The sequence below is a fragment of the Balaenoptera borealis genome (assembly GCF_965194805.1).
Source record: "Balaenoptera borealis genome assembly, chromosome: 16".
Taxonomy (NCBI): domain Eukaryota; kingdom Metazoa; phylum Chordata; class Mammalia; order Artiodactyla; family Balaenopteridae; genus Balaenoptera; species Balaenoptera borealis.
Genome location: NC_138872.1, coordinates 59,506,268 through 59,532,664, shown reverse-complemented (window position 1 = coordinate 59,532,664; position 26,397 = coordinate 59,506,268). Strand labels below are relative to the sequence as shown.

The window sequence follows — 26,397 nt, the reverse complement described above, 5'->3', positions numbered from 1 at the left end:
CTAGGCCTTTGCTCAAGCCTTGCCCAATAACTGGAACACCCTTCCCTTTTGTTTGCCTGGGTAATTCAAGACTCAGACCTCACACGCATCCCAGGGAACTTAAAATCACATCCTGATTTCTTACCCTCACTGACAGAGCACTACATTACAGGCCCTTGCCTACTTCTCCAACCTTATCTCACCCTACTTTTCCCATTGCCCATCATCCTGCAGCCCCACTGGCCTCTCTTCTGTTCCCCAGACATACCTCAGGGCCTTTGCACTTGCTGTTCTTTCTCCCTGGAACACTCTTTCTCTCATTTAAAAAATGAATTTACCATGGTTTTATCCTTGAATTAATTTTTTTGAACTAATTTTTATTTTTATTGAAGTAATACATAGTTTAAAAAGTGAATTAGACTATGACTTGGTAATTGTTGAAGATGGGTGAGTGTTATATGGGAGCTCATAATATTCTCTGTGTTCATGTAATATGTACTTGAAAAAATTTTAAGTTTTTAAAAGTTAAAGTTATAACAAATACAGTAATTTTCTGCTTCACGTCTTCCAATCCCAGATTTTGCTGAAAATGGCAAGCACTGTAAATTCTTTTTGCTGTTTCTCATCAGACCCTCCATCTTTTAAAATAATCACACTTATTTCTTGATTTTTCTTTCATAGGCATTCTCAATATGTTTCTTACTAGAGAGGAAGAAAATTTAACTCTTACACCAGCCCCTTTTCACATGCCTATTTCCCTCCATCCCCCTAAAAGAGTTATAGTTTGTTAATATTCAATGTTTACATCATTGTGATGATAAATGTCCCTCACAGCTGAGGCACATGGTATACTAGGATTCTAACATTTTGTTTTTCCTGGAGTTATAATAGCCTTTTTTTCCTGTTTGATTAGTTTTCTATTTTCCTCCTACGGATTATTCCCAGAATTTTTAGCAACAATGCAAAACTCTTCTCCAGATGGTTGAACACGTCAGATTACTTATCAGCTTCAATCAGTTCTCATATTTTTCTTGTAGACCCTCTTCCTGGAGCCTCTGTTCTGCTGCTCCAGTGTAGACGAGTTGCACAGCTGTAGTCCTAGGGCATCCCCTCACTATCATCCTGGGAGTGCCTTCCACTTCTCTGGGTCACAGCCCCTGCTTCTTGCACTCATGTCATCTTCTTTCTTGGTTAACTCTTTTGTTCCAATGGAGTGCATCTTCCAGTAGCTTCCTGAGAGAGGGTGCATGGGAGATATATTCATTAGCAAGGGCTGCTTTAACCAATTACCACAAACTGGGTGGCTTTAAACAACAGCAATTTATTCTCTCACAGTCCTCGAGACTAGAATTCTGAAATTAAGGCGTCAGCAGGGCCACTTGCTCTCTGTGACCCTGGGTAGAATCCTTCCCACCTCTTCCTACTTCTAGCGGTGACCACTGATGCTTGATGTTCCTTGGTTTGTAGCTACATTGCTCTAATCTCTGCCTCTGTTGTCACATGGTGCTCTGTGTGTGTGTGTCTGTGTCTGTGTCCAAACTTCTCTCTTCATATAAGGACACCACTCATATCAGATTTAGGGCCTCCCCTACTCCAGTATGATCTTATTTTAACTAATTTTATCTGCAATGACCCCATTCCCAAATAAGGTCACATTTTGAGGTACCAGGGGTTAGGACTTCATATCTTTTTGACAGATACAATTCAACCTATAACAGGATGTAAACATTTTGAAACCCTGAATGTTTAAACTGTCTTTTTTTTTTTTTTTTTTTGATGTGGACCGTTTTTAAAGTCTTTATTGAATTTGTTACGATATTGCTTCTGTTTTATGTTTTGGTTTTTCGGCCGCGAGGCATATGGGATCTTAGCTCCCCGACCAGGGATGGAACCCTCACCTCCTGCATTGGAAGGCAAACTCCTAACTACTGGACCACCAGGGAAGTCCCTAAACTGTCTTTATTTGATTTGGCTGAACAGAGAATTCTAGGCTGGAAATTATTTTCCCTTGGGATTTTTGAAGCCATTGCTCCACTGTTGATTTGAATCAGTTGAGAGGTCTGGTGCTATCTGTGATCCAACATCTTTTGTCTATGACCCTTTTCTCACTCTCTGGAAGCTTCCAGGAGCTTCTCTTTATTCCTAGTGTCTTTAAATCTTATGATGATGAGCCTTGGTGTGAATCTCTTTTCATTCACCGTACTGAGCACTTAGGCCCTTTCCATTTGGAGACACACCATTTGGGTCTTGGTAATTTTCTTGTACAGTTTCTTTGGTAATTTCCTTCCTTCTGTGTTCTGGAATTCCTGTTGGTCAGATGTTTTCCTCAGAAACTAAGCCTTTAATTTTCTTTCTTTTCTCTCCTTTGTTCCATCTCTTTGTCCTTTTGTTCTGTTGTGAGGGCTGATTTCCTCAACTTCATCTGCCAGCCCCTCTACTGTTGTTTTCATTTTAGCTAGCTTATATTCCCAAGAGCTCATTTTTTGTTCCTGAAAGTTCTTTTCTTAGAGTGTCCTGCTCCGTGAATGCATTATCTTCTCCTCTCTGAGAGCATAAATTATAGAATTGGGGGGCTTTGGTCTGTTCTCCCTGAGTTTCTTTTTATTTCTGAAGTTCCTGTTAGTGGCTTTTCCCACATGCCAGGCAAGACTTGGATATGTGCTTTTGTTTAAGAGTCGGTCACTTGGAACCTGTTTGGAAGGATGCTCTATGTGTGTGTGGGGGGGTGCTCTTTTTTAAAAAGTTTATTTTATTGAAGTGTAGTTGATTTACAGTGTTGTGTTAATTTCTGCTGTACAGCAAAGTGATTCAGTTATACATATATAGGCATTTTTTTCGTATTCTTTTCCATTATGGTTTATCACAGGGTATTGAATGGTTCCCTGTGCTATACAGTAGGGCCTTGCTGTTTATCCATCCTGTATATACTAGTTTGCATCTGCTAATCTCAAACTCCCAATCCTTCCCTCCCTCACCTCCCACCCTCTTGGCAACCACAAGTCTGTTCTCTATGTCTGTGAGTCTGTTTCTGTTTCATAGATAAGTTCATTTGTATCATTTTTTTAGATTCCACATACAAGTGATATCATATGGTATTTGTCTTTCTCTTTCTGACTTACTTCACTTAGTATGATCATCTCTAGGTCCATCCATGTTGCTGTAAATGGCATTATTTCATTCTTTTTATGGCTGAGTAATATTCCGTCGCATATATGTATGTGTGGAGGTGCTCTTGCTGACTGGTGGGCTTCCCTGTTGTGTGGTTGGGTGGGGTCCTGGCTCTCCCTGAGGACCTGGGGCCCATATCTGTGGACCTTTTTTTTTTTTTTTTTTCAGTTATTCTGTTCTTCTGTGGAGCAATCTTCCCATCTCCTGTGGGACTGGTACCTCAGGGCAGGGCATTGGGCTGCTCTCTCTTCAGTATCTCCCTGTTCTCAACTTGGCAGCTCACCCACTGCCCTCTCTGTGTTGGATCCCCCTGCATCCTGGCCTCCCTGCCTCAGTTTCCCCACATAGTGAATCTCCCATCCCCAGCAGGAGGTGGGGGAGGGTTTCTTCCCTTTGACAGACTCCACTGCCTCTCATTTAGGGCTCAGCTCAGTGGTTATGTGTTCATGGGAGCCTTCACTGACCTGCCTGGCCTTAGTCTAACTCCCTCTTTCTTTTCCTTCCTAGCACTCAGCATTTTCTCCTTAGGTAGGTCTCATTATACGTTTATTTGTTCGAGATCTCTTCCCCCATCCCCCTACCACCCACAAACTGCAAGTTCCATGAAGGCAGTGACTATGCCTCCTTGTTCACTGCCAAGTCCCAAGTGTCTCGAGCAATATTTACTGAATTAGTCCTTGAGTGATTGGGAGTATTCATTACAAAATATGAGAGGGGTCCAGCAACCTGGTTTTAGTTCATCATGGAAGGGCAAAAGTTTATGCAGAATGTCAACTTTTTGATGATGGTGGTGACTGGTCTTTACTCTTCTGAATGGGTGCTTCCTCTATCCCAAGACCCAGGGATCAGTACTGTTGTACCCATTTTACAGATGATGGAAGCATGGGTTCGAAGAGGTCACACAGCTTGGAAGAGTAAAGGCCATGTTCTTGATCGCCACACCCCAGTGCCCCCTCTCCAACTGTCCCAGCATTTCTTTTGTCTAATATGTCATCATGAAAAAATTTCAAACATACAGAAAAGTGCAAAGAGTTGTGCAGTGAACACCAACATAATCTCAACCTAGATTCTACCATTAACACTTTACTCCACCTGCCTTCTTACACATCTGCCCACTTATCCGTCCATCTTATTTCCTGGCGCAGGTCAAATTAAGTTGTAAACTTCAGTACAGTTTCACCCCTACACATTTCAGTATTATATCATTAGCTAGAGCGAATTGCACACATCTCCAAGGTACCATTTGATGAGTTTCGACAGGTGCACAGACCTGTGAAACTCAAGCGCCTGCCAAAATTCAGAACGTTACCATCATTCCAGAAAGTTCCCTTATGCTCCGTCCCAGTCATTCCAAGTTTTTTTTTTTTAATTAATTTGGTTGTATTTCTTTTTGTTTTTTGTTTGTTTGTTTAAATTTATTTATTTATGGCTGTGTTGGGTCTTCGTTTCTGTGTGAGGGCTTTCTCTAGTTGCGGCAAGTGGGGGCCACTCTTCATCGCGGTGCACAGGCCTCTCACTATCGCGGCCTCTCTTGTTGCGGAGCACAGGCTCCAGACGTGCAGGCTCAGTAATTGTGGCTCACGGGCCTAGTTGCTCCGCGGCATGTGGGACCTTCCCAGACCAGGGCTCGAACCCGTGTCCCCTGCATTGGCAGGCAGATTCTCAACCACTGCGCCACCAGGGAAGCCCCCAAGTTTTGAGATATGCCCATAGTGACCGTGATGAGACTATGGGAGCCTCTAGCTCGCTGCCTGCGCTCCCTTCTTCAAAAGCTCCCTTCTTGCCGGGGATACCAGTTTCTTCCTCTCTGCCTCTCTCAGGAGCCTTGAACCTGGATAGTCCATGGCTGATGGTCTCTGCGGCTCACAGGCTGTACTGGTCCCACCGAGCCACGTTCCAGGCTGTTTTGGAGCTGACACTGGGCAAGGCCTGGACCCTCAAGAATCTGGTGATGAACATGGCCTGCAAGATCCAGGGCCTCCACAGGGAGGGCAAGATCCACGTCTACACCCCAGCTACCACCTACCTCCGGGTGCGCATGCTTGGCCACACCACCTGCCCCTCACTCCCGCCCCCGCAGACAGGGAGCCTGATTTCCTGCAGTTTAGATCTTCTGTGCAGAGGGTTAAAACCGAGGTCCGGGGTCGATAACAGGTCACAGATGTGTGAAGTCTGGCTCACGCACTATTAACATTCTTCAGAATTTGTTGCCAAGTGAGTTTGGGAGAGGGAAACAAAATAAATCTCAATTTCCCATATTCTTGCTTAGCAGCTGATAAAGTAAAATATTAAAGTAGGTTGAACTGGTACCTCGGAAACAAGTAGACATCAGGCTTTTGCCTAAACCCAGAATGGAAACTTCAAGGATGTAGGTCAGTTTCCCACCACCTGCTCAGTGTAAGTCTGCTTCTTTGCACACGTTTGATCGTTTGACCGTAGAAGCATAACAGAGTTTGGAAGAAAACCAACCAGAGAAGGACTTCCCTGGTGTCACACATGGGAACCTGGCACATCAAGCCTCTCCCTGTGTTGGGATGATCAGCGGACACAGGGTGTGGTCCAGGCCTGACGTGGGCCCAGAAGGAGGCAGCTCGGTGGGTGTGTTAGGGGACAGCTCAGTCCCCTCTGAGGCAGGGGCCAGGTGGCACCAGAGTGGAGTCGGAAGGAGCAGGTGACTCCTGGCAAGCTTAGGGACCCTGAGGAGGCCACTGTGTGACAGATAGAGCCAGGACAGGACACAAGGTGGGGTTGACCAGCCCGTTCCTTCAGATGACCCAGCCCAGGGAGGGGCAGATGGTGGCCTGGCCTGGGAGATGACAACCGAGGTGGTTTGAAGGTGTAGCTGACTGATTTGCTGACAGATTTGCTGATGGATTGGTTGGGGGAGGGGGTGAAGAAAAGACAAGTAACCCCAAGTTTTTGGTTCAAGCAGCTGGGTGGAAGCAGGTGCCATTTGCTGAAATGGGGAAGCCAGCAGTGAAGGGCCTGCAGGTTCTGGGGGTGACCTGAGGTCAGTGACATAGGGGGTAAGGTCTTGGGGAGTTCTAGTATTTGTCAGGAGGTTCAGTAATTCCCAAAGCCCATCTTGGCCCCGTCACCTCTCCTCGTGAGTCTCCTGAGGGAGCTGCGTGAACAAGGGACAGAGACCAGCCGGGCACGAGGCACCTTGATGTTCCTAGTAGGGCTTGTGCCGAGGGCGGTGTGCTGGGGCCCACAGCCCAGCACAGGGCTGAAGTGCTGTGCCTCCCCCAGCCCCAGTGCAAGCCAAAGTACCACGCAGCTCTTCCCAGGGCTCTGAACACCATGACGATGATGCAGGGACAGAAGGCCACCTGCAAGCGTGTGCCCTTTAAGACACAGAGACCCTGCCTGCTAATAACAGTGGCTCAGTGAGATCCTATTCCCTCCTTGAGCTGAAGGGGAGAGAGGGGAAGGGATGGTCTTCTCTGATAACTCAGATTCTCTCTCTGTTCGGGGTTGAGAGAGAGAGAGTAGTTTTTCCTCTTTCCTCATGCCCCTGTACGGAACAACCAATTCTGCTTGGACCCATCGGAAAACGCCTAGCAGAGATGGCATTGGAGGGGTTTTGAAGGATGAGTGGGAGTTCACCAAGTGGGACTGGGGAGAAAGGGCATCCCAGGAGGAGGAAATAGGGTGTGCAAAGGCATTGGTCAGCCTCTTCACCCTCACTGCAGGTTTCCACAGTGACAGCCGTGGCACAGAGCATCTTTCGCAGCTGGAGTGAAGTAGAATCAGCCTGGAGTGCAGCAATGCAGGGTGAGATCCAGGCCGAGAACAGCCAGGACCGTAAGATCCTTCACGGCTGGTTGAAGGGCCCCCAGCAGGAGCTGAATTTAACGGTGGCCTACAGGCATACAGAGCAGGTAAGGGTCCAGGCGGCCTGTGCTGGAGGCTCTGCCATCGAGAGACCCCAAATCCATCACCTGGGATGGGAAAGGGCTACTAGCTTGGCCTATGACCTTGGGCCTCCCTGAGCCTCAGTTTCTTTATCTGTAAAATGGACCCCAGCCATATTAGCACAGACCCCAGAGCAAAGGTCAGACACCTGGAGCTGGAAGCCCAAGTCCTTCGTTCCTCCTGGGCACCTGCGGAGGTCTGGCCATGGCAGTGTCCCTGTGCCACCTCGTGGTCTGATGAGGTGGAGGCAGCAGCCCTTCTCGGGTGGTCATTCCCAGGGTGATGAGCGGGCAGTGGGAGCTGCCCTTGGTGACCCCCAGGGCAGGATGTTTAGCAGCTTGGACCCTGCGGGCATCCCTCTGCATCAGCCTGGTCCTCGTTGCAGCCATGGAAGAGCCACGTGTTGCTGACGGCTCTGGGGGCCAGTGCCGGGGGCCAGCCTCAGGGCCTGCAGTTGGAGGGCGAACTGGAGGAGCTAATGCAAGACAGGAGGTTGTACCAGAAGCAGGGGACTTTCTTCCTTAGGTATGTTTGGCCCCTTCCCCCAGGCCGATTCCCCTGAGGTGTGGTGCCGGCCTGGCTCTCCCCTTCTCCAGTGTGGAGGGTCACCAGGGAGCAGGGTGTGCAGTGCTGCCTGGAGGGGCCCAGACAGAATCCAGAGCTCAGAGACGAGTTACCCCCCCGAAAGCCCCCATGTCCCTCACCCCCTTCCATTAGTGTGCTACGGTGGGCACAGAAATCAGTCTCCTCACCCTAACCTGAAAGCTGCTCTGGGGAACCATTTCAGTTCTTGGAGGCACAGGGGTTAAAAAGCTTGTTCTTTGTGGGGGGCGAACAGCACAGGGTTGGAGTCAACAGCCTGAAGTCCAGGCTGTGCACTGACCAGCTGAGGGACCTTAGCCATCTACTGTCAAAACAACAGCAATAACCCAAAAGTAACAGCAACTGTCATTTGCAAAGGTCTCATTCATTTCTTTATTTCATGTATATTTATTGAGCACCTAGTATGTGCCAAGCACTTTTCTGAGCCTGTGGAGAACAGAAGAGAATAAAAAGGACAGAAATCCTTGCCCCTAGGGCGTTTGCATTCGTGGCACATACATTATCCCTAATAACCCCACCGCTGTGTGAGTTGGGTATTATTATTTTAGCCCCCACTTGACAGATGGGAAGACTGAGGTACAGAGGAGTCAAGTCCTTTGCTGCCCAAGGTCACAGAGCTAGTGAAAGGCTGAGCCTGGATTCCAGCCCCAGTCTGTGTGACTCCAGACCCCATGTGCGGCCTGGACCCTGAGTCTCTGCTGCCAAGTGGTGACCCCAGTTGTGTCCAGCTCACTGGGTTGTCGAGAGGGCACAGCGGGATGGTGAATGGGTGTTGATTGGCAAATGTAATGCACAGGGCTGACGTGTGTCCTGATGTTCTTCTCCTGTCTGTGACAAAGTCTTAACTCTGCAAGACAGTGACAGGCCCAGTCTGAGCCCCTGGGCCACAGTTGTCCCCTGACCCTGCCAGCTGCTTTAATGACTTCAGCCTGTTTCCCCCTCTCCACGCCAGGCACCCTTGGACTCTGCCCGTCCCGCAAAGCATCCTCCTGCAGGAGACCTTCACGGCAGACAGACAGCACCAGCGTTACTCCCTGGAGACGAGGGTTGTCCTGGATGGCCAGGAGGAGACCCTGCAGACCGTAGTCCTGGGCTACCAGGCCGGGCACCCATACGTGAGTGGGCTCCAGGGTGCGGTGGGAAGGGGCCTGAGAGCGGGAGGGAGGGCCCCATGTGCCTCTGACCCATCTCTGTGTGTGTGTGTGTGTGTGTGTGTGTGTGTGTGTGTGTGTGTGTGTGTGTGTGTGTGTGTGTGTGTGTGTGGTTGTCCCTCCCAGGTCTGCGCGGGCCTGACCCACCCATACAACGGCAAGGCCATCCCCAGGAACGTGGAGGGGTGCGTGGTTACGTGGAAACGGCACATCGTAAGTAAGGATCCCAGAGACCTTTTCACCCCAGCGGTCCCCAGTTCAAGCTGTCATCTTCTCTCAGCTGGATGAACAAAACATTCCCCTGCCTGAGTTTTCTGTTCCACTTTCTCTGCCTGATCCAACCTACTTGACATTAGTCTTCCTAGGAGTGAAACTCATTTTGCCTCTGTGTCCTTAGCAAGTTATCTCATGTCTCTGGACCTCAGTTTCCTCGTCTGTACAATGGAGACAGCAACACTCTTACACAGTGGTTGTGAGGATCAAAGTGTAGTACAGTGATCTCTCTCGAGTACTTACGACATGGCCATAGGCCCTCATCCAAGTCTCCTTCCTGATCCCTCTAGGAGTGGCATCTCTGGGAGGTGACTCCATTCTCCAGCAAGCATTTATTGGCACCTACTGTATGCTGGGCCCTGGACAAGGAAGATAGTGGTGGTTTCTCCCTTGTGGGATATCCAAAGGCCTGAGGGTGAAACCGGGCCAGCTGTTGAGCATGGAGACCTGTGCTTCTGGGGCCTCACTTCCCCGCTTGTTGAAGTGGGCTGTAAGCAGTCCCCAGGTTTGGGAGCTGAAGTCCTTGGAGCTCCTGAGGGGAAACAGCGGGCAGGACGGCCACCCAGAACACCTGCAGAAATGTTTCCCAGTGATGTGTACTGTTTCTAAACCAGACATTGCAAAATGGTGACGTGGGCCGAATCCAACCTGCAGATGTGTTTTGTTTGGCCCGGTCAGAATTTAAATTAAAAAAATAATAAATTATCAACATTTAAAATCAGAAGACTGGGAGTAAAACCCGGATCTCTGCTCCTAATTTAAAATAATCAGAAGATCTGACCCACCCGCCAACAACAGGCTAGAAACAAGTAGATGGGGATCCTTTACTGTAGTTTAATTTGGCTGTCCGTTGTTTTTAAAACCCTGTCTTTGTTTAATGACACACATTTTTCTCTTCTCTTGGACCTTTGTTTATTCTTCCTCCATCCAGGCTGTAAAATAAAGCCGTGTATTCTTTTAAAGACGTACACCAATGATAAAATTCTGTGGCAAGAAATTTTTAACTTCTCAGTCAGCACAGATGGGAAAAGATGGCAACCTGCTACTTGTACCTTGCATGGGCAGAAGCTAAATGGTTGTTGAGTGAATAAGTGATTAGCTATGTGTATGCGTTTCCTATTGCTACTATAACAAATTACCACAACCTTAGCGGCTTAAAACAACACAAATATATCTTACACTTCTGGAGATCTGAAATCCAAAATGGGTTTCACTTGGCTAAAATCAAGGTATTGCCAGGATTGCATTCTTTCTAGTGGCTCCAGGGGAGAATCTGTTTCCTTGCCTTTTCTAGCTTCTAAAAGCCACCCATGTTTCTTGGTTCATGGTCCATTTTGCTAAAAGCTAGCAGAGTAGCATCTTCCACTCTCTCTGACTGTGACCCTCCTGCCTCCCTCTTATAAAAACCCTTGTGATGGGAATTCCCTCGTGGTCCAGTGGTTAAGCCTCCATACTTCCACTGCAGGGGGCACGGGTGCAATCCCTGGTCGGGGAACTAAGATCCTGCATGCCAACCACATGGCATGGCCAAAAAAAAACCCCAAAACAAACAAAAAAAAAACCCCTTGTGATTAGCCCACTGGATAATCCAGAATAATCTCCCCATCTCAAGATCCTTAACCACAAAGTCCCTTTTTCCCTGTAAGGTTACAAATTCACAGGTTCCAGGGTTGAGGACATGGATATCTTTGGGAGGGCGGATATTATTCTGCCTGCCACACTGTGAGTTAAACATTCTTCCACTTAGCATGGCTTTGGCTTTGGGGTTTCAGGCTACAACTACAACTAGTGATTCTGTGTTCTTCTAGATATTTATTGAGCACCTACTATGTGCCAGGTCCTGTGCTGAGTGTTAGGAATATAGCAGTGAATAGAACAGACTAATACCAGGGTGCTCCCTGTGAATGAGACACAGGCCCTCAAGCCCACCCCACTAATCCTACCTGTGGGCTCTGGAGTTTACCATACCTGTTCAAAGACTCCATGTGTACCTGCCCTGCACTTTCTCTCCTGTGAGCAGGACAGTGTAGACTGTGCCTTCACCCATCAATCTTGGGAACCACTTTAACTGCTGGGTTCCAAGGGTGGCCTCTGCAGGCACTCAGTGATGGGAAGTCCCCTCTCTCAGGGCCGTTGGTTCTTGTACACCCAGGCTAAGAACAAGGACGTCGAGGTCACTCTGAAAGTCAACCAGAAAGTCTTGCTGCACTTAAAGGGTCTGCACCATGACCGATCTCGGCGTGGGGAAGTCTGGCACAGTCTGGCCCTGGATGTGGCTCACTCCTCCCAGGTACCCATCCCTGCATCGGGCAAATGCTGGTTGGTGGCCTCCAGGCAGAACTTGACTGTTGGTGAGAGTAAAGGGTACTGTCTGTTCCTTCCTAGCTGAGGTTCCCCCAGGCCCTGAGTTTGGATGGGGACATTGTCTTCAGGCGGAGTCACCAGGGAGCATTTGACTGCGGTGTGGATGCACGGGCTGCCATCAACCACAACGTCATGTCCCAGGTCAGAAGACTGAGTTCTGCCTCCTTGCTGAGGGAGGAAGGGATTTAATGTTAGTGAGCAGATGTCCTGTATGGGACAGCACAGGAGGTGGCAGGGTGGCCCTGGCAAACTGACAACACAGCCCTTATTTTGGCAGCGTGCATGTGATGAATCAGGATGCACTATTGTAATAAAAGTTTGCTTTACTGTGAAAGTTTATTCCCCAGTCACGTCACAGTTCAGTGTGGCTCTGCTCCACAGTCAATCAGGGACCCAGGCTCCCTCCACCTTGTGGCTCTGCCCAGCTGGTGGATGGTGAGAAAGAGGGTGAGAATTATGCAGGAGGTTTTCATTGGCCAGGCCCATACGTAGTCCATGCCACTCCTGCCCACAGTCCATTGGCCAGAACTCATCACATGACCCCACCCAGCTGCAAGGGAGGCTGGGAAATGTAGTTTTAGCCATGTGTCCTGGAGGGAGAGGAAATACATTTTGGTAAATATATAGCAGCCACTGTAGGTATATTCATTAATTCACCATATACAGATTGTGTCTTTGCTGTGTGCCAGGCTCTGTGTGATGTACCAGGGCTGCACAGATGACTGTGTTTCTATTCCCATCTCCAAGGAACTTTCAAGTTAAAATCCCAGCTCCACTGCTGACTTGCTGTGTCACCTTGGGTAAATTACTTAACCCCTCTGAGCATCAGTTTTTCCAGCTGTGAAATGGGAATAGTAATACCAGCATATGAGAGCAGGGGTGATGATTAAATAAGACGATAATTGTAAAGCCAGCTTCCCAGTGCCTAGTTCATGGCCAGGGTCAAATAAATGGCAGCCGTGGACATGGGAGGCATGAGCAGGCACCCTGGCAGGGGAAGGAGGGGGTGCAGGGTCCCAGAGCTGTCCTCCCAGCCCTGTGTCTTGGGCCTCACTTCTCAAGCTTCCGAGTAATGCAGCCTCAGTGAGATTTAGGCTGAGAACCATCCAGGGAGGGTGGTGGCTTCTGGCATCTGCCATGGGGCCCGGGTTTGGGGCAGACTCTGGGATGACCTGTCTCTCCTCCGTGCCAGCCAGCCACCTTCTGGGATTCTGCATCTCATTCTTCTGCTCCCTCTGACCCTACTTCTCCAACTCCCCCTCCCAACAGGTCTCAGTCCAGCTGAACGGGTCTGACTCCCACTTGGTGTTTTCCCTCCAGCTCAGACATCCCCACAGACCAACATTTCCTCCAAACTTACAGGTATGGATGGTGGTCCCTTTGGGATGACCTCAACTACCTGCCAAGTGTTGTCTCCAAGCAGCCAGCTTGCTGGGAGATGGGGCGGAAGGAAAGGAGGATGGAGACCCCGGGGAGGGAGCAGAGGGAGGGCCACATCACGATGTAAGCTTAGCCAGACAGCCCCTTCAGAATCAAGAACAGATGGCAGGGAGGTTTCCAAATGCATCATTTGGAAGTGATTGTCCAGGCAAGAAGGGTTTTCAGTTCCCTGGCAGGACGTGTGTGTGTGTGTGTGTGTGTGTGTGTGTGTGTGTGTGTGAAAGGATCACATTTCACCCTTGAAAATGGAGAGAAGCAGAATTGTCCTGAAACCCTGTCCTGTAGTTGGATTTGGGAGAAGCTGTATGATCCTTCAGAATGGCTTTTTCAACCCCAGAGTACTTTGCCCAGTGTGAGGTAGAAACACTAAAGGGTTTCACTCTACAAGGAAAGAAAGGGGCAGAGAAAGGAGACCAGGTGGGAAGGTTGTTCTCTGCTCTCCCAGGGCTGGCTCCTTAGGAAGCCCCCCATGTCAGTTGCTTCCCTAAGGAACCCGTGTGTACTGTGTATGCAGGAATTAGGCCGTGGGCTTGGGAGATGGAGGTGTAGATGGGTAATCCCAGCGGGGGTGAGGACTGGAATTCGACAGCAATTTTTAAATGCCTGCTGTGCCTGTGGGTTTTGAAAACTTGAGTGGAGCCTGAGAAGGGCTCTGAATTATGGAAACTGATCATTCTCAGAGGCACGTTTTTTCACATGTCGGCATCTGTGAAATCAGATGTGTCTTCAAATCCACGCTGGTTCATTGTTTCATTAGCAGCCTTTTCACTTTCAAGGAGATATATAAAATCATGGCACATCTAAGGGCAGCTGGCATCTAGGATTTGAAACTGTGCCGTCGCTGTCATCAGTTGTAACGGGAGCTGATGTCCGTTGAGTGTTTACTGTGTGCCAGGATCTGTTCTAAACCCTTTATGTGGATCATCTCACGGACGCCTCGTGGTGCTGCTGTCTCGGCATTCTGCAGATGAGACTCTGAGACAGAGAGAGGTGACGTGACCTGTACAAGGTCACGGAGCGCATAAGTGCAGGATCTTGTATGGCGACCCAGGCAGTCTGGCTGCAGAGCCCATGCAGCCTCCGGCACTCAAGGCCGGTGGTGGGTGGGTGGTCCTGCTGGAAGCATGGATGCTGGGTCACCTAATGGGTTTGTACTTTATTATTACTTTTTAAAGCAGCAGAATCCTTTGCTCACATTATCTCTGTGATTGAATGGGGGCTGGGGCTGGGGGCAGGAGCCTGGCCTTCTCAACACCATCCTCCCTCTTGAAATCCCTCCGGGGTATCTTTTCACTGGTGTTTCACAACCTAATTTCCATTATTGCTTCCCTGCCCAAGGAGACTTTTTAGACACTTTTTTCCTCTAATCGTCCCTTTTATGAAAATTTAAGTCCACAGATGTCCTGTATTTCTGTTATGTGCTGATGCATACCTATGCCTTATATAAGACGTTGTTGTTTTTTTTAACCTACCTGCTGAGAACGAATTATGCATTTGGGGCGATATTGCCCCTGTTGAGAACGCACACTCTGTAGGACCCCTCAGGCCCACAGAAGCCAATCAGAGAAAGAACGGTGTACCCTGGACCTTCCCAACCCAAGCTGTGTGTTAGAATCACCTGGGGAGCTTTTAGAACATACCTGGACCCCAGCCTGGAGATGCTGAGTTGATTAGTCAGGGGGTCACAGGCACACTTTTAAAAAAATTAATAAACTTCATTTTTTAGAGCAGTTTTACATTTACAGAAAAATTGAGCAGAAAGTACAGAGAGTTCCCATATACCTCCTTTCCCCACATTAGAGTTTCCCCTCTTATTAACATCTTGCATTAGTGCGGTACATTTGTTAAAATTGATGGACCAGTGTTAATTTATTATTAACTAAAGTCTGTAGTTCACGTTAGGGTTCACTCTTTGCGTCGTACGTTCTGTGGGTTTTGCCAAATGCATAACGTCGTATATCAGCCTTTACTGTATCACACAGAGTAGTTTCACTGCCCTAAAAATCCTTCTCAACCCACCGATTCCTCCCTCCCTCTCTCTTAACCTCTGGCTGCCACTGAGCCATTTTCTGTCTTTTTGGTTTTACCTTTTCCCTGACCGTCATATAGTTGGACTCATTCAGTATGTAGCCTTGAAATAAAAGATTGGCTTCTTTCGTTTAGAATATGCAGTTACATTTCCTTCATGTCTTTTCATGGCTTGATAACTCATTTCTTTTTATCACTGAATAATATTGCATTGCATGGATCTACAGTTTATCAATTCAAATATGGAGGGACCAGGCATACTTATAAAAGCTTCCCACGTGATTGTAATGTGCAGACCGGGCTAGGCCAGTTTCTACCCCGTAGATGGGGAAACTGAGGCCCAGGTCAGGAAAGGGGCTTCAGGTCCTGCAGAGCTGGTGGAGGAGTGGGCCTCGCTGCTCCCACCCCCACTCCTCCCCGCCCCCCGACCATTGCCCTGGTCAAGCCTTTGCTCCAGCCTGACGCCAGGTGTGGCCCTCTCCTTATGCACTGGGCACTCTCCCCTTTGACCTCCAGAGCTTCTAGGGGTCCTCTGGGCCCCAGGGCACACTGTTAGGAGCATGCTTTTCTGTAACTGAGCTGCACAGGGGTCCTCTGCTTTCCCCAGCAGCCCCTTTTCAGGCACAAGCATGAGTTTTAGAGCCAGGCAGGCCCAGGTTGAATATGTGATCCTCTCTGAGCCTCAGTTTCCCCATTTGTAAGAAAGTAATCCCACTTCATATGTGGTGGAAAGGACAAGATGAGACTCTGTTCCTGGGGCAGGAGCTGGGGTCAGGGACGGCTGTCCCCCCATTCTTCTCTCTGTCTCATTTCTCTTCCTGAGTGTTTGCAGTCCGCTACATTGGATGATGCTCAGAGCTGGAGTGGCTCAGGAAGACTTCCTGGAGGAAGGGGCCCTCCTGCATTCCCAGCTCCCACAGACCCTTCCTGTCCCCCCTCCACTTCTGAGCTCTCTCCTGCCTCCCTGCAGGTGCAGGCAGCTGCTGGGCGCTACAGAGAGCGCAGCCTCAACGGCTCCCTGTCTGTGCACGTGTCTGGTGAGGTGCTTGTTCTGCTGGAGGCCACCGCCAGCCAGGATACCTGGAGGAGCAGCCGGGGCTGGGGCATGGGCGTCCTCCTCCGCCAGGAGGTCCTCAGAGGCCCCAGAGCTGTTCAGCTGCAGCTGTCCGGCAAGGTCGCCCCAGACAGGTGCCCGTCCCCAAATGGCCTGTGAGGGGTGAGGGGGCCTCCGAGGTCAAAGGCCTGGCGTCCTGGGAGATGGAAAATCATCACCCAGAGGTGCCTTCTGGAACCATGCCTGAATTACCCCCGTTTGTGCCATTCTTGATTTTTAAGGCTTTGAGGGAATGGAAGGGAGGAGGCATTAATTTTTCCACTTTGATCTGTTTTCTTTTTTAGTTACAACAGTATTCATTTTAGATGACTTGAAAGATTATAATAATGAATAAGGAGTAAAACAAAAATCACTAGAGGCAGTCATGGGGAATATGTTGGTGTATTTCCCTCCAGTTTGTCATCTCTGACTATATTTTCACATAATGACATGTTCACTATGATATGGCCTGGGATAGGGAGCCAGCCTGGGTTCAAATCCCAGCTCTGCCATTGCTGCCTCGGGAACCTTGGGTGAGACACTGTGCTCTTCTGTGCCTCAGTTTCTCAACCTGCTTCTTAGGGTTGTCCTAGAATTAACTGGACAGCACGTGTGAATTCCAAACCAGCTTCTGGCCAGCGAGAATGTTCACTTCCAGCTGCCATAGAGCTGCTCCTTTGAGTACGTCACTTTCTGGCACATATTAGGTCTCTGTTAAATGTTAGTTTCCTTTTTCGTCTGCAGTCCTAGCTTTGGCAGCTTTTTTGAATTCAAGGAGATTTAAGGCTTTGGACATGGTCCTAGATAACCCTGACCCGGAATTACCATCTACGGCTGTCTGTCCGCCTGCCTATTCATCCATCTGTCCGACTGCGCAACCTTATTCCCAATCTAAAAAGGGTTTGAGGCAGATTATGAAAATATATATTGTTCTAGGTCAGGAATTAGCAAACTTACAGGAAAGGGCCAGATGGTAAATACTTTTGGACCTGTGGGCCATGTGGTCTCTGTTGCAAGTACTCGCAGACGACATGTAAATGAATGGGTGTGGCCGAGTTCCAATAAAACTTTATTTACTAAACGGGTTGGGCTGGTTTTGGCCCACAGGTGCATAGCTTGCCAACCCTTGTTCTGGGTTTTAAAAAAACACATAAGGAAATTAGGGTGAAGGGAAGGAAAAATGGGAAGGTGCTCAAAGTGGCATTGGTAAACAAAATGCATGCCATTTTCTAGAGTGGAGCTGAAGATTTGGCTCTGGGCTTCCTAGTAGCCAGTGCAAAAAAAGAGAAACCAACCAATGGCATTTTTGCAAACAGTGCCTTTCCTTATGGGAAAACACACACACACCCTCACATACCTGTGTGAATACTCACCAGGGAAAGCATGGCTGATCTTGTTCCTGGTCTTGGTACTTGAGGGAAGTATCTCTTATGGTGTCCTATCAATGACACACCACAGGGATGGTAGGGACCAGGTCCCCTGCTCCAGTTCTCCAGGAGGTGTAACAGCAGGCTCCCTGGGACTGTTTTCCCTTGTCCCTCACCATAATAACATACATCGATACCTCACTGGCAATGTCAGCTCATCAACATCAGTAGTTCCATTTTTGCCTCCACTTTACAGAAGACGAAACTGAGGTTCAGGGAGGTCATGTCCTTGTGCAAAGGCCACACAGTGAGTGAGTGGCAGCAGTGGGATTCGAACCCACGTTTGACCTCAAGGCCCATGACCTTAACCCCCTATTACCCTGTATCCCTGTGGGCTGAGGGCCAGTAAGGCAGTCCCTTGATGGGTCTGGACAGTGGGGTTCAGGAATGCACCTCTTATGGCCTGGCCTGCTTATTTGAAGGGGAAAAATACCATCTGCCTGCAGGGATGGATGCCAACGTTTTCCATGCCCCCATCACTTTCCTTCCTAGGATTTGGCTGTTTTCCAAGGCACTGCTAGACCACAACACAGTGCAGCTTTTTCTCAAGGCATCTGAAGAGCAGAGGGGAGGCCAGGTCCTGACCCTGCAGAGCCGAGCCCAGCACACCTGGGCAGCCGTGCCCCGTCTTCTGACCCTCACAGGTGTGCTGAAGCAGAAGGAGACACTCACAGAAGGTGAGAGCCTGGGGAACGCCACGGGGCAGGGACAGTGGGGATCTGGCAAACACTTTCTGTGGGTCCACAGCGTAGATGAAATCCTACACTTTTTCAAGTCCACTGATGCTCTGTTCCGGTGTCTCACACACTGGTGAAATCCCTCTGTCAGAAATTAATACCCGTTCAGACAAAGTGAATCTTCTGCTGTCTAAATACTAAACAGGCTTCCTTGTGCAGGACTTGTCAGAGCCTTAACATGCTAATGGACATTGGAAATAACCAGGAAGGAGAGTTGGGTTCAGTGTTCGCCAAACAAAGTTTTTCTAACACTTTTTTTTCTTCCAGTTGTATTGAGATGTAATTGACAAGAAGCACTGTATAAGTTTGCGTACCACATAATGATTTGCCTTCCATACATCAGGAAATGATTATCACAGTAAGTTTAGTGAACATCCATCATCTCACACAGACACAAAATTAAAGAAATAGAAAGAAAATTTTTTCTTATGGTAAGAACTCTTAGGATTTATTCTCTTAACAACTCTCATATATAACACAGAGCAGTGTTAATTATATTTATCATGTTGTACATTGTATTCCTAGTACTTACTTATCTTATAACTGGAAGTTTGTAACTTTAAAAAAAATTTTTTTTGAAGTATCGTTGATTTACAATGTTGTGATAATTACTGATGTACTGCAAAGTGATTCAGTTATACATATATACACATTCTTTTTTTAAACATTCTTTTCCATTATGGTTTGTCATAGGATATTGAATATACTTCTTTGTGCTATACAGCAGGACCTTGTTGTTTATCCATTCTATATATAAAAGTTTACATCTGCTAACCCCAACCTCCCACTCCATCCCTCTCTCAACCCCCTCCGCCTTGACAACCACCAGTCTGTTCTCTATATCCATGATTCTGTTTCTGTTTCAAAGATAGGTTCATTTGTGTCATCTTTTAGATTCCACATATAAGTGATATCATATGGTATTTGTCTTTCTCTTTCTGACTTACTTCACTTAGCATGATAATCTCTAGTTGCATCCATGTTGCTGAAAATGGCATTATTTCGGTCTTTTTTTATGGCTGAGTAGTATCCCATTGTATATATGTACCACATCTTCTTTACCCATTCATCTGTCGATGGACATTTAGGTTGTTTCCATGTCTTGGCTATTGTGAATAGTGCTGCTGTGGACATAGGGGTGCATGTATCTTTTTGAATTAGAGTTATGTCCAGATATATGCCCAGGAGTGGGATTGCTGGATCATATGGTAACTTTTAGTTTTTTGAGGAACCTCCATACTGTATTCCACAGCGGCTGCACCAACTTACATTCCCACCGAGAAGTTTGTACATTTTGATTGCCTTCATCCAATCCCCCCCACATCCCCCACCCCTGGTAACCACAAATCTGATCTTTTTTTAAAAAATTGAAGTAAAGTTGATGTACAATATTATATGTTACAGGTGTAGAATATAGTGATTCACAATTTTTAAAGGTTATACTCCATTTAAAGTTATTATAAAATATTGGCTATATTCCCTGTGTTGTACAATATATTCTTGTAGCTTTTTAATTTTATACATAATGGTTTATACCTCTTAATCCCCTACCCCATTCTTGCCCGTCCCCCCTCCCTTCTCCCCGCTGGTAACCACCAGTTTGTTCTCTATATCTGTGAGTCTGTTTCTTTTTTGTTATATTCACTAGTTTGTTTAATTTTTAGATTCCACATATAGGTGATATCATACAGTATTTGTCTTTCTCTGTCTGACTTATTTCACTTAGCATAATACCCTCCAAGTCCATCCATGTTGCTGGAAATTACAAAATTTCATTTTTTTTTTATGGCTGGGTAGTATTCCACTGTATATATATACCACATCTTCTTTATTCATTCATCTGTTAATGGATGAATTGCTTCCATATCCTGGCCATTGTAAATAGTACTGCTATGATCATTGAGGTGCATGTATCTTTTCGAATTAGTGTTTTCATTTTGGGGGGTATATACCCAGGAGTGGAATTGCTGGGTCATATGGTCATTCTATTTTTAGTTTTTTGAGAAACCTTCGTACTGTTTTCCATAGTGGCTGCACCAATTTACATTCCCACCAACAATGTACGAGGGTTCCCTTTTCTCCATGTCCTCGCCAACATTTGTTATTTGTTCTTTTTGATGATAGCCATTCTGACAGATGTGAGGTGATAGCCATTGTGGTTTTAATTTGCATTTCCATGATGGTTAATGATGTTGAGCATCTTTTTCATGTGCCTATTGGCCATCTGCATGTCCTCTTTGGAAAAATGTCTATCCTCTTCGGAAAAATGTCTGTCCATTTTTTACTCGGGTTGTTTGTGGGTTTTTGGGGGTTTTTTTTGATGTTGAGTTATATGAGCGATTTATATGTTTTGGATATTAACCCCTTATCAGTCGTATCATTTGCAAACATTTTCTCCTATTCAGTAGGTTGTCTTTTTGTTTTGTCGATGGTTTCATTTGCTCTGCAAAAGCTTTTAAGTTTAATTAGGTCCCATTTGTTTATTTTTGCTTTTATTTCCTTTGCTTTAGGAGACAGATCCAAAGAAATATTGCTATTGATACGATTTATGTCAGAGTGTTCTGCCTATGTTTTCCTCTAGGGGTTTTATGGTTTCTGGTCTTACATTTAGTTCTTTAATCCATTTTGAGTTTATTTTTGTATATGGTGTTAGAGAATGTTCTAATTTCATTCTTCTACATGTAGCTGTCCAGTTTTTCCAGCACCACTTATTGAAGAGTAATCTCTTTTTCTATGAGTTTGTTTCTGGAGTATAATTTTGAAGTATAATTGAAGTACAACACTATGTTAATTCCTGTTACACAACATAGTGACTTGATATTTCTGTGTTTCAAACAGATTACAATAAATCTAATTATGATATGTCACCATACAAAGATATTGCACAGTTATTGACTCTATTCCCCACATTGTACATTTTATACCCATGACTTATTTATCTCGCAGCTGGAAGTTTGTGCCTCTTAATCTCCCTCACCTATTTCTCTCTTCCTCCCCTCCCCCCTCACTTCCCCTCTGGCAACCACCTGTTTGTTCTCTGCATCTGTGACTCTGTTTCTATTTTATGTTTGTTTGCTTATTTGTTTTTTTTTTTTTTTAAGATTCAACATATAAGTGAAATCATACAGTTTTTGTCCTTCTCTGTCTGACTTATTTCACTTAGCATAATACCCTCTAGGTCCATCCATGTTGTCGGAAATGGCAAGATTTCATTCTTCTTATGGCTGAGTAGTATTCCATTTTATATATATATATAGACATACACACACACACTACATCTTCTTTATCCATTCATCTATTAATGAACAGTTAGGTTGCTTCCATATCTTAGCTATTGTAAATAATGCTGCAATGAACGTAAGGGTGCATATATCTTTTCTAATTACTGTTTTCATTTTCTTCAGATAAATACCCAGGAGTGGATTTGCTGGATCATATGGTAGTTCAATTTTTAACGTTTTGAGGAATTTCCATACTGTTTTTCAAAGTGGCTACATTTAATACTTTTTATTTTGACATGATTTCAGACTTACAGGAAACTTGCAAGAATATTACAAAGAATCCCATAGGCTCTTTACCTAGCTTCACCAATTATTGACATTTATCACAATTGCTTTATTATTTTTATTCTCTCTCTTTATCTGTTTTTCTGTCTCCCTCTATATGTGTGTGTGTGTGTGTGTGTGTGTGTATAAGACATTATTATTTGCATATAAGTTTTTTTTGGCCAAGCCATGTGGCATGCGGGATCTTAGTTCCCCCACCAGGGATTGAACCTGCGCCCCCTGCAGTGGAAGCACAGAGTCTTAACCACTGGACCGCCAGGGAAGTCCCTAAATTTTTTTATTCTTGAACTGTATTGTACTAAGCTGCAGGCATGATAGTTCTTCACCCCTAAATAGTTCAATGTTTATTTCCTAAAAATAAAGACATTCTCCTACATTCCACAATACAGTTCTCAAAATCAGAAAATTAACATTTATATAATGCTGTTATCTACAAACCTTATTCAGATTCCACCAATTGTCCCATTAATGTCCCTTATAGTAAAAGAAAATCCTGAATTGTGCATTACATTTAGTTGTATTGTTTCTTTGGTCTCTTTTATCCTGAATCAGTTCCTCTGTATTTCTTTCTCTTTCATGATTATATTTCAAAGGGTACAGGGCAGTCAGTTTGTAGAATATCCCTCATTTGGGGTTTGTTGGATGCTTCCTCATGACTATTTTCAAAAAAGCCTTGCTGGCAGAATACCACCTGATGTCAGTTTGTCCCGGTGCTACTGGTGACATCAGTTTTGATCACTTGATTAAGGTAATGTCTGCAAAGTTTCTTCACTGTTAAGCATTTTTCCCCTTTGTATGTTAACTTCATAAAACAAGTTGAGAAGTACTTTCTTCCCTTCTATTTTCTGAAAGAATTTGTATAAGATTAGTGTGAATGCTCCCGTAATTGTCTGATGGACTCTAGGAGAGAAGCCATCTGGACTTTTCTTTGTGGAAATTTTTTTTGAAAATGAATAGATATATAAAGCTATTCAGCTTTTCTATTTCATCATGTGTCAGTTTGCGTAAGTTATATTTTTCAAGGAATTTGTTCATCTCCACTAAGTAGTCAAATTTATTGGCATAGTTCATTATATGTATTATAATCCTTTTCATGTATGCAGGATCTATAGTGATACGCTTGCTTTCATCACTAATAGTTGTTACTTGTGTTCCTTCTCTCTCTTCCTTATTAGTCTAACTTGGATTTCATCAATTGTGTTAATCCTTTCAAAGAACCAAATTTTGGTTCTGTTAATTTTCTCTCTTGTCTCTTTTCAATTCCATTGCTTTCAGCCACTATCTTTATTATTTCCTTTCTTACACTTAATTTGGGTTTACTTTACTCTTCTTTTTTTAATAAATTTATTTATTTTTGGCTGCATTGGGTCTTTGTTGCTGCGCGGGCTTTCTCTAGTTGCGGTGAGTGGGGCTAGTCTTTGTTGCGGTGCGCAGGCTTCTCATTGCAGTGGCTTCTCTTGTTGCGGAGCATTGGCTGTAGAGTATGCGGGCTTCAGTAGTTGTGGCTCGTGGGCTCGGTAGTTGTGGCTCGCAGGCCCTAGAGAGTGCGGGCTCAGTAGTTGTGGCACACGTGCTTAGTTGCTCCACAGCATGTGGGATCTTCCCAGACCAGGGCTCGAACCCGTGTCCCCTGCATTGGTAGGCGGATTCTTAACCACTGCAGCACCAGGGAAGACCCTTTTGCTCTTTTTTTAATAGTTTATTTATGGCAGATCCTCAAGCCATTGATTTTTAGACCTTTTTTCTTTTCTAATATAAGCATATAAAACCATACATTTTCCTCTTAAGTTCCTTTAGCTGCATCCCACAAATTTTTATGTCATGTGTTTTCATTATCATTTATTTTGAAATATTTTCAAACTTGTGATTTCTTCTTTGACCCATGTATTTGAAGTATGTTGCTTAATATCCAAATATTTGAGATTTTTCTAGATAGCTTTTTAATATTTAATTTCATTGTGATCAGAGGATCTCTTCTGTAGGATAAGTCTTTTAAAATTTGTTGTGGCTTGTTTTATGGGCCAGTCTATATCTATCTTGTGAACATACCTTATGCACTTAAAAAGAATTGGTATTCTGCTGTTGTTGGGTGTAATGTTCTATAAATGTTAAGTCAAGGTGCTTGGTTGTATTGCTCTGATATATATCTTTACTGATTTTTTTTGTCTGGTTATTGTATCAATTAATGAGAGAAGTGTGTTAAACTCTCCAACTATGTGGATTTCTCTATTTCTTGCTTTCATTCAGTCAATTTTTGCTTCACGTATGTTGACGTACTAGTATTAGGTGCATAAGCAAATGTGATTATTATGCATTCTTGATGAATTGACCTGTTTATCATTGTGAAATGGACTGTTTATCTCTCACACACGTTCTTTGTCTTGAAGTCTGTTTTGTCTGATATTAATGTTGCCACTTTTGTTTTTTATTGGAATTTGTACTGTATGTATTTTTCCACCCTTTTTCTTTCAAATATATATTTCCTATATTTAAGGTACATTTCTTGTAGCCCACATGCAGTTGGATTTTGCTTTTATTTCCAGTCTGACAATCTCTGCCTTTTAATTATGGTATTTACTTGATTTATCTTTAATGTAATTATTGATATGATTAGATTTGTGTCTACTATTTTGCTGTTTTTTTTTCTACTTTCCCATATATTTTTTTGTTCCTCTGGTACTTTTTTTTTGCCTTCTTTTGGCTGATTTTTAAAAAATTTTAGAACTCAGTGTTAATTTATCTGTTGCTCTTTCAACTATGTTTCTGTATGTTCTTTCACATTCTACTTAGAGTTTCTGGTATCATTTCTCTTCAGTATAAAGAATCACCTTTATAGAAACTAACACAGCATTGTAAAGCAACTATACTCCAATAAAAATTAAAAAAAAAAAAAATCACCTTTCGCATTTCTTGTAAGTCTGGCTTACAACAATGAACTCCCTTAGTTTTCATTTATTTGAAAATGTCTTATTTTGCCCTGATTCTTGAAGGATATTTAAAAAATACATATGTATATCTCTTAACACATTTAGAAGTTTTTCATATTTACTTCTTCAAAGATTTCTTTCTGTCCCATTCTCATTGTCCTCTCCTCCTGGGATTTCCAACTGCACGTGCTTTAGAAGTTTGTGTATTGTTCCACAGATCTCTGCAGCTCTGTTGACCTTTTTAGTCTTTCTTCTCTTTTCTTCAGATATCTATCAATCTATCTTCCAGTTCGCTGGCTCTTTAATCTTTCTTCTCCAAACACCAGCCAATAAAAATTTTAAGACCATCCAATAGTTCTTTTTCAATCACAGATTCTATGAACTTTTTTTTAGTTCTAAAATCACCACTAGGCTCTTTTTATTAATTTATATTTTGCAGCTGAGGTTTCTTATCTATTCATTCAATACAGAAATATTTTCCTTATATTTTTGAGCATGGTTGTAAGAGCTGTTTTAAAATCCTTATCTGCTAATTCCAGTGTCTAGGTCATCTTGGGGTTGATCTCCCTTGATGATTGCCCTTTCTCTTAAATATAGGTTACATTTTTCTATTTCTTTGTATGTCTAGTAATTTGAGATTGTATTCTAGACATTTTGAATGATGTTAAGACTCTGATTCTTTTATATTTCTCTGAAGAGTATTGTTATTTTTAAAAATTTTAGCATGCAGTTAAATTGGCTGGGCTCAAAATCCAAACTCTGTCTTTCCTCTGGTGGGTTGCAGTGGAAATAATTTTCAGCTCTTTTATCTTAGCTGGTCTGCTTGGAGTCTGTACCACCCTTGTGAAGTTCAAGGATTAGCTTTGGACAGAGTTTATAGATAGAATTTGGGATTCCCCCATGTGGCTCTCTCTGGAATTTCCCACTTCACTTTCCATTTGCTATTGTCACCTTGAACTCTGTTCTTTGATTCTTTAATCAGTAAGACCATAGATTTCTGTGTGAATTTTCTTCACCCTGCATGGCACCAAAAAAGAGTAAAAACATACAACTCAACTATTGCTGGTCCTTTCCTCCAAGTTTTAACTCCCCTCCACTGTCTGCCTGTTTATGGTCAGTCTCCAGCCACTTCAGGTAACTGTTTCATATATTTTGTCCAGAGTGTACACTTGTTACCTTGGGAGGGTTTGTCCATTTAAGTGTCTCCACCATTAATGGAAATAGAACTCCTCCTGTGTCCTTTTGACATGTCCCTATCATTCCTTGACCACTTCCTTCCTTTATGACCAAAAAGATGTTTCAATCTCACGTTATATTTTCCCTGAGATGGAATAAGTCATTTCTGCAAGGATTCCTGGTTCCTTTTTGTGCAAAATGGTATTTAGAAACTAAGATCTGGGTTCTAGGTGTATTTATTCCTACTGAAGTATCTGTCTCTCTAGGCCTTCTCAGTGGACAGACCAAGAAAATAGATGCATGTGTACATACATGCACACACACCTATATCTGTCTATCTACAGATATATAAGTTTACAACCATTAGTCCTTAATTCCAATCCATCATCAAAAAGCTCATTCTGTTTCTTCCCCCTTTTCATATTTCTTATTCCCTTCTTCAACAGTAAGAAGCCTGGCTCCAATTATTCACAACATATTTAGTTATTTGTTCAGCCCTAGGATACATAGAAAGTAGTCAGAATTACTAACCTATACCTTTGAGGAA

General features: G+C 44.7%; 1 protein-coding gene across 3 annotated transcripts in view; it reads left to right on the top strand.

Annotated features, from left to right (window-relative positions):
- The window catches only part of LOC309613205 (uncharacterized protein), a 179,109-nt gene that overhangs the window by 88,483 nt on the left and 64,229 nt on the right, over positions 1-26,397 (top strand). For all 3 annotated transcript variants that reach the window (XM_082359761.1, XM_082359759.1, XM_082359760.1), the window contains exons 29-38: positions 4,968-5,179; positions 6,843-7,031; positions 7,451-7,590; positions 8,621-8,783; positions 8,946-9,032; positions 11,245-11,382; positions 11,478-11,597; positions 12,726-12,818; positions 15,895-16,112; positions 17,937-18,121. In XM_082359761.1, coding sequence (XP_082215887.1) covers positions 4,968-5,179; positions 6,843-7,031; positions 7,451-7,590; positions 8,621-8,783; positions 8,946-9,032; positions 11,245-11,382; positions 11,478-11,597; positions 12,726-12,818; positions 15,895-16,112; positions 17,937-18,121 — 1,545 coding nt within the window. The remainder of the gene's footprint in view (positions 1-4,967; positions 5,180-6,842; positions 7,032-7,450; positions 7,591-8,620; positions 8,784-8,945; positions 9,033-11,244; positions 11,383-11,477; positions 11,598-12,725; positions 12,819-15,894; positions 16,113-17,936; positions 18,122-26,397) is intronic.